The sequence below is a fragment of the Protopterus annectens genome, chromosome 16.part0 (assembly GCF_019279795.1).
Source record: "Protopterus annectens isolate FY-2018-M chromosome 16.part0, PAN1.0, whole genome shotgun sequence".
Classification (NCBI taxonomy): domain Eukaryota; kingdom Metazoa; phylum Chordata; order Ceratodontiformes; family Protopteridae; genus Protopterus; species Protopterus annectens.
The window spans coordinates 294,451,641-294,466,570 of record NC_056750.1 but is presented as its reverse complement, the minus strand read 5'-3'; the positions used below and the strand labels follow the sequence as shown (position 1 = coordinate 294,466,570).

The following is a 14,930-nucleotide window of genomic DNA, read 5'->3' as shown; positions in this document are numbered from 1 at the left end:
GAGAGCTTGTAGTATCCATGAGCTGTGAAACAGAGGCCAAGTTGGATCTGAGGATTGGATTCAAACCCATATGTTGAGGAATGAATGAAAATTGATAGCATCAGATCTAAATGTTATAACCTCACTGACAACTGCATGCAGCAGCAGCAACAGCAACGCACTTTAAGGAAAATTGCTTACTTCCTATATTATTAATACTATACCAAGGCTCACAATACAGTTCTTACTATGCATGTGTGACTTCATCTGTTGTCAACTTAATCCTGAAGTACCTTTTTTCATCATTTTGACAGTGTCCATGTTTGACTGCTTTCTGATGTGCCGTCCTTTTTTTATTTAACTTTAAAATATTTAGTTAAGTTTATTTTAATGTAGTCATAGAATGATCACTCATCCCTCTTCCTATTTCAGTTCTACATCCCGAATGCAGGGTGTGAACATCAAGAATGCCAGTCACTGGACTGCTCTTTTCATCACTCCAGAAAGCCAGTCTGGCACTGGTTCAGTACAGAGGATCACACGATCATATCAGAAAGATAAATTCACAGTAATCATCAGTCAAAGTGGAGCTGCTGCTGCTGCAACCAATATGCTTACCAAGAATAAGCTGTCCACTTGTGGGTCAGAATCAGGAGTGCATTGTGACAGTTGTACCTTACCATGCGCAAGGGTCATATCTGGCTCTGGAGCTGATAGTTTGAGATCAGTATTTTGTAATTACATGTTTTCTCCAATGGAGTTCTAGGAGTTTGCACATTAACTTCCCATGGCCGCAACCTGATCTTTTTGACAAAATCAAGTTATACCCTCACATTTATAAAATAATGCTCATATCACTGGAAGCATGTTCTGCGCAAACTATATTTTGTCAGATCCAGAAAACTTATAAGATGAAAGCAGTAATCCAAATAAAGTTCTTTTAATGAATATTGACAAAAGGCAATATATTTTTTGAAGATTTGAAGGGATATCATACTAATAGTAAAAATATGGAGCTTCTAGATAGAAGCAAGGTTCGCTCTCCATCCTGATCCGCTACCTGTTCTTAAGCTATTCCCTTTATTTATTTATTTTAGCTGCAGTACACAGACATCACATATTAGTGCAGTTGCATTGCATGTCATATAGCTTTAATATGGATTGTTTCAATAACTTGTATGGAGTGTGGCTTTGAAATTATTAAAGTAAATATCAATGGACAATATTATATGCACACCAGCTTTAACTTTGCTAGTCCATGATAAGCACTTAGACAAACTTGGTACTTTCTAAGCATTTATATGCTAATAAGATTTATTCACTTACTTAATCTATAGGATCATAGTAATATGTACTATAAATGTAGTTTTCAACAGTAATCAAAAGTAAGTGAAGAGTTCTGGAAGGTTTCATTGCAATTTCCATTAATCTTTTTTCTAAGTTTCTATTCAAATAAATTAGCAATAAGCAAACAAATACTACAGAAGAACATAACAATTTTACCTTACATCTACTATGAATTCCCTCATAAGCCAAAAGCTTTCTTTACAAAAAGTAAAATAAAAAAGTTTTATGACATAGTTTCTATCATAAAAAACTGTGAAGTATATCAGCTAGAGTCCTGACACTTTAGTGCAGTCATTTAGCAATATCATCCTTTTAAGCTGAGCTCAGAACTGCTAAGACTTTTGTTTGTGATGCCGAAGACTTTAAGCTTAACATTCCACTAAAGCATACTACTGTAGAATATTACAATACTGAAAAACAGAAACTATTACTTTACATGTAGACTTCTATTTAGTAAACTACTACATTAGCCATCAGAAAATCTGTAATACTATATATAAAAAAAAAAAAAAAAAAGAATTCCAATTGTGTAAGTACATAAAGCTAAATAATTTAAATTAAGCAAAAACTGCAGTCACAGAGCACATTTCTGTCTTATGTCAATATCAAACTCACTGCAGTAATACACAAATATGCAATTATCAAACTGACAAACCAATGTACTTTTGCAGGAAGGCTGTGTAGTCCCAATGAATAATTACAATAGTTTTGAGGTCACATCACCTCAGACACAAGTTGATAACTGGTTTTGCTTAATAAGAAACTACTTCGTAGTAGACTCAGCATGTTGATTTTATTCTAAAATTGAGAAAAAAATAACCTTTATATAGTGAGGATCAAATGTAAATACCTCAATACAATAAGCCTGATACAGCAAGGTGTTTACATATGAACTTTACTGTATTCAGTGAGTCCCAAGCTGCCCCACAAACCGTGGCTATCACAGAAATGCATCATAAAGAAAGCTGTAGAACAATCAGTGCTGCCGTACAAATAATAACAGAAAGAAAAGTGTGGCAGAGAAAAGTATATAACAGCTTTTTAAAGTTGTTGGTTGATTAGAGGTGCAGTTTGTTTCTAGCAACAATTTGTGGTGCAGCACCAGGTGCGTTGCAGCTTTTAAAGCTGCTAAATACCTTGCACTGTCACCTTTTTAAATGATGTTACATTGGGGTTGATAAAACTTCCCATGTGCTACACAAAATAGGGACTGAATCTCAAACAATAATTTCAATTTATTATGCATTCTGAAACTGGATTCAAGAAATTCACCTCTTGAGCCTTTTTCTTGAGGAGAATTTCCTGGAATCTCTTTCTCAAATGTTTAACAGCCTCTTTATGATTGGCAAACTGATTATCTTCTGTGTTTCCTTTGAGGTATCGCAACATCAGATTTAGTATAGTCAGTAAGAGAGGAGTGAATGGTTATCCTCCAGATTACAGGTGCAGGAAAAAAAAAAACGTTTTTTTTTTGTATTTTTGACTCAACATTTACTAACTTTATTAATAGTTTCTGTAACTTAAAGAAATGTGACTGTATGCTCTGCCCAGTTTTTGCATGTTCGTGATTTCAAATATACACATATGCAGTAGTGCTAGTGGTGCCATATTAATAAATTTTAATTAGCTACAGATTCCTTTAAAGCATATTGTCCTGATACAGTTCTGAGAATATGAACTGCAGGCAACTTTTAACTTGATACAGTAAATGTGGTTTCATTAAGATTAAAAAAAAAACAATACTGTAGTGATATAACTTTACAGTCATACACTAGAATAAACACAAAGGCAGTGAGAACTTGCAGGATATCTGAACCAAAGAGCAAAAAATTAAAGTTTGTCAGTAAGTATATCAGAAAACATTTGTCTGAGTCAGCATCAGTGTTAAAAAGTTTTTTTTTTACCTTACAGATAAAAGAAAGAAAGAAATAGGTAGGATGCAAATGTGATTTACAAGTGTACTGAATAACCATCTGACAAAAAAATCACACAAGCCAGTGCTGGAAACCATATTTTTTTAACTCAGCAGAAGATCACTCTACTGAATCTATTGAAGTCATTTAACTGACTGTTTTAGGTATGCTGCGGCTATCAAATGAAGGATACCACCTACTGTTGAGAAACATTATTAAGTATTAGGGTACCAAACTCCAAGAGTATAAATAATGAAAATCCTGAATAGTGACAGAGAAATAAAAATACATACAGTATCTGTAGATTAAGTGCTACTGACATAATACCTCAGTATGCTGAATAGATTTGATCAAACAAGATATATAGACTTTGCTGTTTTGCACATCTTTATTTTCCTCCTATTCAAGATGTAGTTAGTATGCAGCATGAAGAGAGTACTTAAACTGTGGAAGACAAAATCCCAAACTCCTCCTTCTCCTTCTTATTCTAATAATTATTTTAATTTATCTTCACTAAACTGATTAGCACGTTAAAATGTTTCTAGCTATGCTTTTCTTTCTGTCTCCCTTTAACCACAATAACAGTAGTGGCAGTAACATCTGCAGAGTTTACTGAGCTGCTTGGTACCTTTCTATCATGGCAGCTTAAATCATTTTGACTAAAACAAAACATGGTGGTAAATGTAATCCATCCTACAAAAAATGTTAAAATAGGAAGGCTGTTAGGAAAGATGAAGGCATGGAATTTGCCAGTGCAAGCCTAGGAGTAGACATAAATGTATTCAGTAAGCAATATGACTGAAATGGTATCAATGAGGATGAGAAAGTTCCTGTTTCTGTACTTTATTTCCTTCATAGATTTACATTAATCAAAACAAAAAGAGTTGCATGTTATGTTATCCCCGTTACATTAGTTCTGTCAGTAACAACAGCTTTTAAATTATCTGCTTGTCTCTATTGTCTCATGTCATGCAACATTAGAAAATGCAAAGCATGCTTTCAAAACCTGATGCCAAACCTATTCTACTTTACAAACAAATGAATAAATACAAAATACAACCTGACTCTGAATACAGATTAAAAAAGAGAAAGAACAGCAGTTCTTAAGGCATCGTCCTAAAGATGAATGCATCATAATAACTACTGGCAGCATATGCATTCCTTTTCTGAAGTTCATTACCTACACAGTGAAACACTGGCACCTATACTTGGCCTGTACACCATTATATTATTCATTTTTCCCCTCAGTTAATTTATAATATTATCACTAATTAAAGAAAAGATAAACCATATCTTACCATATTCATTAAAATGTACTAAAACATAAAGACCATAACCAAATATTTGTGTGTTTGAGACATGTATTCCAAGAATGTGAATCTTAGTATCCATGTTGAGCACATAATAGAAGGATCTGAAGTAGTTTACTTCATTTGGTCTTCAACCTGTGGGTTACGGATCCATATCGGATCCGAGCCGGAAACTTTTACTAGCATCAGCTCCGAGCTCCAAACTCCTCCCCTTACCCATAACACACCTCCGCTACCTTCCATCCCCAGATTTCATTTGCCGCAAATTGCTTCAGCATTGTGTCTCTTGAGCTCCAACTAGTCAGAGGGTAAAACTTTCATGAGTAACTAATTTTCTTCAATTTTCTGTCAGTTAGTGTTAGTATAGGTCCCCTTTCTCCTCCCCTCACTTGGTTCGTCGAGTTTTAGTGTTTTAAGTTAGTTAGAGTAGTTTGTATTGTGGTCTATGTTGTAGCTTCTCCTCCCCCCAGTGTTTTTCTGTATATGAGTGTGGTGCGTGTGTGTGTGTGTGTGTGTGTGTGTGTGTGTGTGTGTGTGTATATGTGTGTGTGTGTGTGTGTGTGTGTGTGTATTACTTAGAAAGAAACTGCCTGTTTTTTATTAGGGTTATCTTTCTAATAAATAGTATGGCTGAAAAGCTTGTTTTCAAGCGCTGCACAGAGTGTGGCCATAAGTTATCCCCAGCGGATGGCCACACTCTGTGTGTTTTGTGCTTGGGCGTGACCCACCCGAGTGTGGACAGTAGCATATGTGTGGGCTTCAACCCCCACGCTCTTAAAGATAGGAAGGCCAAGTTGGCCCTCAAAGGCCTTCTTCCTCCTTCAGACTCTGTTTCCTCGTCTTCGGCTTCAGTCACAGCGGCTGCTGTGGCTGCCTCTTCCTCCTCTTTTTCTCTGGCTTCTTCTCCCACCCAGGCTGGGACTCAACCTTCTGTACCAAAGTCTGTGGTAGCAGAGCAGAAAAGAGGTAGAGAGAGGGAGAGAGAGTCGAAGACGAGGGAAAAGAGAAAGAGGTCTCCGGACCTTGGTCCTCTGACTATGATACCACGGATCCATGACTTCTCTCGTCTCCGATCCCCGAGGTTCTCCCTAGAGCCGGAGGAGGCACATCCAGCTTCTCGGACCTCGGTGCCCTGACCTGCCAGGTTGGAGTCCGTGGCCTCATCGTGGTCCACCCGTTCCTTGCCTGACATGGATCTGGATAAAATGATGACGCGATTTATCCGTACACAGATCCAGATGGGGGTCTTGCCAGCTCCCCTCCCTCTGGAGGGGGGAGCTCGCTTCCCTTTTTTCAACCAATATCTCCTTCTCCAATCTGACCTTCGGGTTCAAAGTACTCTGATCCGAGATTGGTTTTGGTTAGGGGGGTTGGTCGGGGCCGATGGTACCTGCTTCCTCGACACAGACAGCTGCCTGGAGCATTTTGGATCCGACCAGCTCAGATCCAAGCTGCTCTTCAGAGCCAGAGCTTGGGTGTCAGATCTGAGGGAGTGGAACCTTTTTCATCGGCTCCGACTTTGTCGGGCCAGGTTCCCTCCCTTGGATCTCCATCCACCTCCGGCCCGGCTCCGATTCTCTCATAGAATCCGGTGAGACCAGCCTCCTTAGTGGTTTCTTAGGAGGTTCGCTCTCCTTCAGCATTTGATGTGGTAGAAAGGGTTTTCTCCGCCAGATCAAGACCCCTGACCGCCCCCTCAGACTCCTCCCAGACCCCCTTGGTTCTGACTATGGTCCCCATCATTTTATCAGAGGGACAGCCCATGCTCAAAGAGCCCCCAGACTGTTCCCCCTGAGGAACAAGTGGCTTGCGAGCTCCATCCGGAGAGCCCCATTGGAGAGGTACTTCGCAAGCATACATGCAAGAGGAGGCACTTGGACTCCCCCAAGTCCCTCACTGAGGACACAGACTTAGATGATGGAGAGGGTTCCCCTAGGTCACCTCCTGAGGATGTCTCCTTTGGAGACATCATGGAGATCTTGCACCACTGGGGAGGTTGGTCAGCCCACAAACCATTCTTCTGATGAGTCTGTATTCCTGGAGGCTTTCGGCACGGGCCCATCTACTTCCTGGGTGTCCCCTCCCTTGGCTCCTTTGGTGAATCTGGTCATCTCGCGGGCATGGAAGGAACCGGACACCATGGAACCTATCCCAAAAAGACCTGACAAGATCCTAAGCCCCCCCATAGACAGGCCAGCTTGGAATATAGGCTCCCCCGTAGACACCTTGGTGGTAGCAGCAGCCACTAAGAAGGAACTTGCTCAGGAGAGTTCCTCAGTCCACCCTCCTGACCAAGAGTCACAGATGATGGACCGCCTAGTGAAGCGGGTGTATGCTTCAGCTACCTTTTCGATTAGGGTGCTGAACTACTTGGCCCATGTCACCTGACTCCAACGCCACAAGTCCATGTCACAGGAGGACAAGGCTTCATTCTCCGAGAGGATGGCACTTTAAAAGCAGTATCTAACACATCCATGCCACTCCTCTCCCATGCTATGGAAGGAGTGGCTTGGATGGCTGGTTCTGGCGTGTCCATGAGGTGCAACACCTGGCTCAGGTTCTGTCAATTTTCCGAATCCTTCAAGGCATCCTTTGCCAATGCCCCTTATGACGGCTCTACACTCTTTGGCAAGACTGTCAAGGAGACATTAGTCCACAGTAAGAAGGATGAGAAGACACTGTCTGCCGTTCATATCTGCTTCTTTAACCCTCAAAGGTCCTTTTCCTGGAACCAGAGAGGGCAAAAGAAGATGTGGTTCCGGAAGTCACAGTATTCCCAGGACACTCAGGGCTCTTCTTCCCCCAGAGGCAGAGGGGGACAGAATGAACACCGGCCCAGAGGCAGAGGGGGTCCGAGGAACTTTGGGTCTCATGAACCTTTCTTGGACAGACCTGGGCAGCAACCCTGAGAGGTTGCCCAACTGCTCTACTCTGGAGGCAGTCAGGGGATGATTGTCCTTGCACCTAGCGGCATAGGAGTCCAAAACAACGGCTCGCTGGGTGCTTTAAATCATATCCAGAGGGTACTCTATCCCCTTCGTGGGTTCCCCCAAATCTCCCAGACACCTCCCAGACATACCACTCATGCAAAGGGAGGCAGCAGCACAGGAAATTTCCAAGCTTCTAGGAAAACGAGCCATCGAAACCGTCCCCCCCCCCAGATCAGTCTGGATCAGGCTTCTACTCCAGGTTCTTTTTGGTGCCAAAGAAAGCGGGGGACTTAAGGCCCATTTAGGACCTCTCTACCCTGAACCTGTCAGTTGCCAAAGAGAAGTTCCGGATGGTCACATTACAGTCCATCATGCCGTACCTGCAAGAGAGCGACTGGATGTGCTTGTTAGACCTCCAGGATGCTTACTATCACATAAAAATCCACAGAAGCTCCAGGAGGTTCCTCCACTTCTAGCTAGGAGTCAGTCATTACCAATTTCGAGCCCTACCCTTTGGTCTCACCACAGCCCCCAGGGTGTTTACCAAAGTGATGGTGGTGGTAGTGGCTCACCTGAGGCTTCAGAGGATTCAGGTCTATCCGTACCTGGATGATTGGCTCCTCACTGCTCCCATCAGGCGTCTACTCTCCCAAACCAGGGATTATTTCCTGACTCTCGCCCTGCATTTGGGGATCACAGTCAACGCATCCAAATCTCTGCTATATCTTGTACTGTACAGGTGATAAGACTACATTGGTGCCAGGATAGATACTCTTCAGTGCAAAATATTCCTGACCTCGGAGAGAGTTCAAAACCTGAGGATGCATGTCTCCCTGATCTACGATTCTCATCTTCCAATGGCAGAATCGGTGTTGAGGGCCTTAGGCTCGAAGTTAGTGACCATAACTCTTCTCCCGTGTGCTCGGTTACACATGAGAATTCTACAGTGGAGTCTAGCTGTACAATGGTCCCTATTGGAACTGCCACTGACATATCCAATTCAACTCAGTTGAGTTTGTCAGTCATTCCTCATATGGTGGATGAGCTCTCAGGACATTTTGGAGGGACAACCTTTTGTTCCAGCCCCGGTCCAAACCACAGTGACCACGGATGCCTCCCAGCTTGGTTGGAGAGCATTATTCGGGCAGGACAGTTCAAGGCCTGTGGTACCCCATAGAGACCAGCTTGCATAAAAATGTCCTAGAGATGAGGGAGGTCCTTCTAGCACTGCAGGCCCTTCATGCCTTTCTTCCTCTGGTGACAATTGCTATTCAGTCAGACAACATATCAGTTGTCTGGTATAGCAACAAACAGGGAGGGACCAGATCTTACCCCCTTTGTTGCGAGGCCATGAGAGTGTGGGAATGGGCGATCTCCACTGGTCGTTTTCTCATCGCAACGCACATTCTGTGACGGTCCAACATCCTAGTGGACAGGCTATGTCGGACCATTCTGATGCCTTACGAGTGCTCTCTGAATCTGTCAGTAGTGGAACAGATCTTCAGTGAGTGGGGTCAACCTTGCTGCAATCTCTTCGCATCTCCTTCCAACGTGAAGTGCAGCAAGTTTTTCACTCTGAACCCCCTGCCGGGGGAGTCTCCCAGAGATGCTCTAGTTCATGCTTGGCCTCCCAGTCTTCTGTATGCTTACCTGCCAGAACCTCTTATTCCAAGGGTTCTACAGAAAGCTCGTCGACTGGGGAGCAAAGTGATCCTCATTGCCCCATTCTGGCCTCACCAGGTATGGTTTCCCTTCCTTTGGTCTCACCTTCTGGCTCCGCCTTGGATCCTAGATCTCATTCAGGATTTAATTTCACACCCTTCAGGGGTGCCTCATCTCAATCTGGACAGCCTGAAGCTCACAGCTTGGCTGCTCCAGTTCCCGTGATTGCTAGCACTCCTGGACTATCCTCCTCAGTTAGATCTATTTTGGTGGCTGCTCATAAGTCTTCGACCAGGAAGGTTTATCTCAGCAAGTGGAAATGTTTTTTCTTTTGGGCCTCTCAGAGGAGTTTAGACCCTTTCATGGCTCCTATTTCCACCATTCTTGATTTTCTAGCTCATATTTTTCAACACGGAGCTAGTTCTTCTACTGTCAAAGTTCAGATGGCTGCCATCTCTCATTTTCATGTGGGCGAGAATTCTGCCTCTTTAGCCTCTTCCAGACTGTGTAAAGCCTTTATCAAAGACACCTTCTTGTTAGCCCCATTGTCAAAGATCCTGTTTCCCCATGGGGCCTGACTATGGTTCTTCAAGCTCTGGTCGCTCCACCTTTCAAGCCTGCCGCAACTGCAGATCTGAAATTTCTATTTTGGAAAACAGCTTTTCTGGTGGCTATTACCTCTGCAAAAAGGGTTTCAGAATTACAGGCCTTGTCTATCAAAATTCCTTACATGATATTTCACAAAGATAAGGTTTCCCTTCAAACCAATCCATCCTTTCTTCCTAAGGTTGCATTACCAATCAGTATCAATCAGACCATCAATTTGCCTGTGTTTTTTCCTAATTTTACTAACAAGATGGAATACAAACTCCACATGTTGGATGTTCATAGACAGTTACAATTCTATTTACACAAGACAAAAAATTTCTGTAAATCTGATCAATTCTTTGCATCCTTCTATAAACCCTTTTTGGGGAAACCTATCTCCAAGGTCACTATAGCTAGACGGATTTCCTCATGCATCCTCCAGGTCTATAAGGACAGAGCCATGTCTCCTCCAGGTCAGGTGAAAGCTCATTCCACTAGGTCCATGGCTACGTCTGTGGCCTTTTGGTCTAGAGTGTCTTTGGATGATATTTGTTCTGCAGCTACTTGGTCCTCATTTCATACGTTTATTTCTCATTACAAATTGGATTTGACTTCCAGAAGGAGAGCATCCTTTGGTTCCGCAGTGCTCCGGAATATCCTTCCATGAGGGCCTCCCAGGAGTTTTAGTAGCTGGGTACTCTGTTCCACAGGTTGAAGACCAAATGATGTAAACTACTTCAAACAAAGAAGTTATGCACTCACCATAATGCTCCATCTGAGTAGTTGTACTTCATTTGTCTTCAACCGTCCCTCCCTCCTTCCCCCGGACCTTGGCATATGATCAGCCTACGGGCTGCAGTATAGGTGACAAATAAATTTTTTCAGGTCGGGTTCTCAGTATAAGGTTCAGCAAACTCAATCTGGGGATGGAAGACAGTGGAGGTGTATTATCGGTAGAAGTTATAATGGGGAGAAGTTTGGAGTTCGGAGCTGATGCTAGTAAAAGTTGCCGGCTCTGATCCGATACGGATCCATAACCCACAGATTGAAGACAAATGAAGTACAACTACTCAGATGGAACGTTATGGTGAGTACATAACGTCTTTGTTATGATCAGTGACCCCATCAAAAATTGTTGTAGTGAACAGAGCTTTATTTGCTCCATGAACATACCAGTTGCAGAAAAAAAAAGAAAGTGTAGGAGCATAAGTGTTTTTTTTTTTTTTTTACAAATTTTCAGTTTTTGAAAACCAGTAAAGCACTTAGTGCTGTCAAACAGACTGTACACAGAAACTGTGTCACTATGAAGAATGAAGAGCTTTAAAATGTAGTAAGTGTTGCAGAATGTACTAAACAATGGAACTTAAAACTCTTTTTCCCTTTGCCACTGTTCCTTGCTGTAATGTCACTAATGTCCACTGTCAGTCATTAGAGTAAGATCTGACCTTAAGAGCTCTTAGAAATGCTTAACAAGCTTTTATTCAATACCCCAAGATCAGGTTTCTCACTAGGGACTTCTGAAAGGTACTTAGCAAAATTATCTTTTTTACCAATTTTAGGGTGAAGTCATGGTGCTCTATGCACTACATAAGTTTTATACATATCAGACACTATTAGAATATCAGAATTGTTTGGCATTTTCTGTCCCTAACTTTAGATGTAATTATTTTGAAAACTTTGTCTCAAAGAGTATTTGGAACATGTACAACTCCCAGAAACACAAATAAATGCTTCTTCTTAAACTATTTTCTGAGATGGTCACTGATCTATGCCTCTGCATTGTTCCCTTCTGTGTAGTTAAGATGCCAGCTGAACAACCTGTACATTGTTGAGTAAATCCACACTGAGAAACTGTAGTTTCATCTGAGAAATCCATGCAACGATTCTATTGTGTTATTTCTCACTTACATACTGATAGTAATCTTTGCCTCATGTTTGATTATTTTACAGGGATAAATTATACTCCTATGTCTGCTTTGCAATACTTTAGGAATCAGCTTGGAAGTAGGTTTGCTAGTAATATGTACAGAATCGCCATTTTTATGAAACACAAAAACATTTTAGCTTTAGGTATGAAAAAATGCACCGATTGAAGTATCTACATATTTTTTACCTTCTCTCCTGGCTCCCCTGGAAGGCCTGGCTCTCCTTGGATGCCAGGTGGGCCCTGTGGGGAAAAAAGAAAGTTATGGTGCTATATTCTCTAACATGCAGAAGATTAAGATGTATATTAACTTACAAAGCCTCTAAAGACTAATTTTTGTTCAGTACATCAGGCTAAAACATTAAACTGCAAACTATACTTAAGAGGTAACAAAGCCAGACTGCATGTAATCATTTAGAAAAGAAAAAGTAGTTCAGTATAAGGGCCATGCATGGAATCCACTTAATAGAACATACTAACATAGCAAAAGTCATAAACATTTCTCAGTGCACTTTAGATCTTCACATAACAAAACAGGTATTATGCATATTATTAATCGTTGACTTACAAGACTGATTAACAACTTCCAGGCTGGAAGATTATTTTATGTTTTTTACATTATATTATGCATATTCCGTGATTAAGGCAACTAAGGGTGGATTATGAAGCTTTTCGTACATTCATAAATCCATACATATTCTAAAGCAATTGAGTTTTATGACCATATGCAACTTGCTGCAACCATCTCTTATGCCACACCTCCCTTTTCCAAAACAATCATACTAGTCAATCTTGGGAGTAAATTTGTGGATAGCCATTCAGTCATCTAAGTTATGTTTAAAGGAAGACACTGAGTTGCACTACTTAACATGCAGGGGAACATTATTCCAGTGGACTGGGAAATACCAGGTTATACATCTTCCTGCCAGTATGATTTATCTGTAGGCATACATTTACGTTGCTGGTTTTAGTACAGGTGGAGCCAGTGGATTTATGGAGGTCCAGGACAGTTGGTCTTTAGTTTTGATATAGGTGGAGATATTGGACCTGAGGAGATACAGGAGATGCAGAACAACCGTTAATAGCAATGTAAGTGAGGCAGAAATCTTCCTTCAAAAGTCTATAAGACACTAAATCAAGAGATGGAGCTTCCAGCCTCTCTTGGTAAATCAGAGGAATTTAGGCCTGTGATCTTTTTGGTTGGGAACCTTTGGGGTCTTTCTAAATGTGTGATATGTTTAGTGAGATACATCCAAAATGATTTCTTGACAACCAATATCACATTATGGACAAAAGACAGGAAGTTATCAACCCAAGTTCCTAGATTCCTGACATTTTCTTTTCGTAGTGGTGTGCTATCTATAAAATATGTTGAGGCATTTACATTATGCCCACTTTTTTGTTCACCAAGAGTTTACTAGAGAAAGTTAATTTTGGGGAATCATGTCGACAGCTCAACAACACAATCCCTAAATGCAAAAACTTCGAAAACGTTTTGCCAAAACCACTTTCACAAAACTTGGAGAAAATATTTTTCTGCACCTCCCAGGTGGAAGAACACCAACCACGCCCCCAAAGTTAAATATACCATATCCAAGGTGTAATTAAGGCACCATCTTCAACCTCTGTAAACTTTTTGAAGAAGTTTACCAGATTCAATATATAGGATTTATCCTTCTCAAAATCAAATCGGTGAAGGTTGAGTCTAATAAGAGAGATTCCTGATATTTTAGTTTATGAGGTTAGTTAGTTATAGGGCCACCCTTATGCATGGGCATCACTACTGCAGTCCACTACTCATCAGTAACAAAACCAGTTCCTAAACTTAGGTTAAACAATTTGAAGAGTGTGTTTGCAAGGGCATGTTTAACACCATTAATTAATAACCAGGTATATTGTCAGGTCTCATGGAGGAGTTTGCCCTCATTTTCAGTAAATGATTTTTAGAGATAACTGAGAGAATATGGGATTCAGAAACTGCAGGGCTTTGGCTTGAAGTCTCAGGGGTAAAGCTGGTACTAAATGTGTTTGTAAGGATACTGGCAATGTTGATTGGGACAGAATAAAGTAGTATCATTATGGAGAAGTGTATTGTTTCTTAGTTTTCTAACATATCTAAAGAAGGATTTAAAGTTATGTTTGGCTTCAGAAGCCAGACTGCATTTGTGGGCTCCTTTACAGGATCTGACAGTGTTCTTCAGCTTTTTATAATGCTTTTGACATTCCCCTGAGATGAGGAGTTTCTTTATTTTGTTCTATGTCTTATTTATGGCAGTGGACCACCACAGTGGTTTATTTTTGCACTTCCTGTGATATCTGGCTTTGGTAGAGATTATGAGTTCTATATAGTTTTCTAAATGAGCACAGAATTTTTTTGTGAAGCTTGTTGCTGTATCAAGGCCAAGGAAGAGGTAGTCATAACTGAATTTCTATATTTCATTTAAGAGTGGGTTGAGGTTGGTATGTTTGTAGTCCTTAAATTCAGCAGGGTCCACTGTAGGTGCTTTTGTGAGTTTAAAGGAGAAATTTGTGGTCAGACTTCATCGGGGAACAATATAACAAAGGAGTAGTGCAATACACAGCAATATTTGTAAGAATCAGGTCAAGATTTATTTACCAGTTGCTCAAGGGAATTTTTTGTTTATGAAGTCTAGGAATTTTTGAGCAAATTCTACATTGGTGGTCAGGTGCCCTACATTCTCATTTTCACATCACTGGTCCAAAGCCAGAACACAGCAGACCAGACCAGCTGTTTTTGAAGTTATTGCTTCTTAAGAGCTGCTTTGTGGCCTACATAAATTTATGTGTTACATATATAAAAACTGAGTAGGTATACTATATAGCAGCGGTGCACAACGTCCGGCCTGGGGGCCAAATCTGGCCCACGACACAACACCATCTGGCCCCCAGACAGTAACCAAAAATTCAAAAAAAAGTGAAAAAATGCTATGCCTTACTCCAGTCATGCAAACTTTCCAGCATGTGCTTACTTGCCTAATTGACTGCAGTTGTGCACATCTCTAAATTTAGCCGCAGAAGTAACTGGTGTTGCCACCAATGAGTGTGTTCAAAATGTAATCACATTTAATGTGAATACTGTGACTCATTTTACTAATGTACTGTTTAGTGTAGTGAAGTCTATGTTGCTGTCCTAAGTAAAAATGCCCATCACCTACTGTTAACTCGTAACCACTTAGTATGTTTTGAGGTGGCCCACAGATGCATTAAGAATTTGTGTAGTGGCATTCTCCACAAAAAGGTTGTGCACCACTGCTGT

At 41.1% G+C, this 14,930-nt stretch overlaps 1 protein-coding gene across 1 annotated transcript in view; it reads right to left on the bottom strand.

The window, feature by feature from the left end:
* LOC122790588 (collagen alpha-1(XXVII) chain-like) overlaps positions 1 to 14,930 on the bottom strand; it is a 1,538,899-nt gene that overhangs the window by 1,167,705 nt on the left and 356,264 nt on the right. Inside the window, exon 13 of the mRNA XM_044058114.1 lies at positions 11,843 to 11,896. Within this exon, the coding sequence (XP_043914049.1) occupies positions 11,843 to 11,896 (54 nt within the window). The remainder of the gene's footprint in view (positions 1 to 11,842; positions 11,897 to 14,930) is intronic.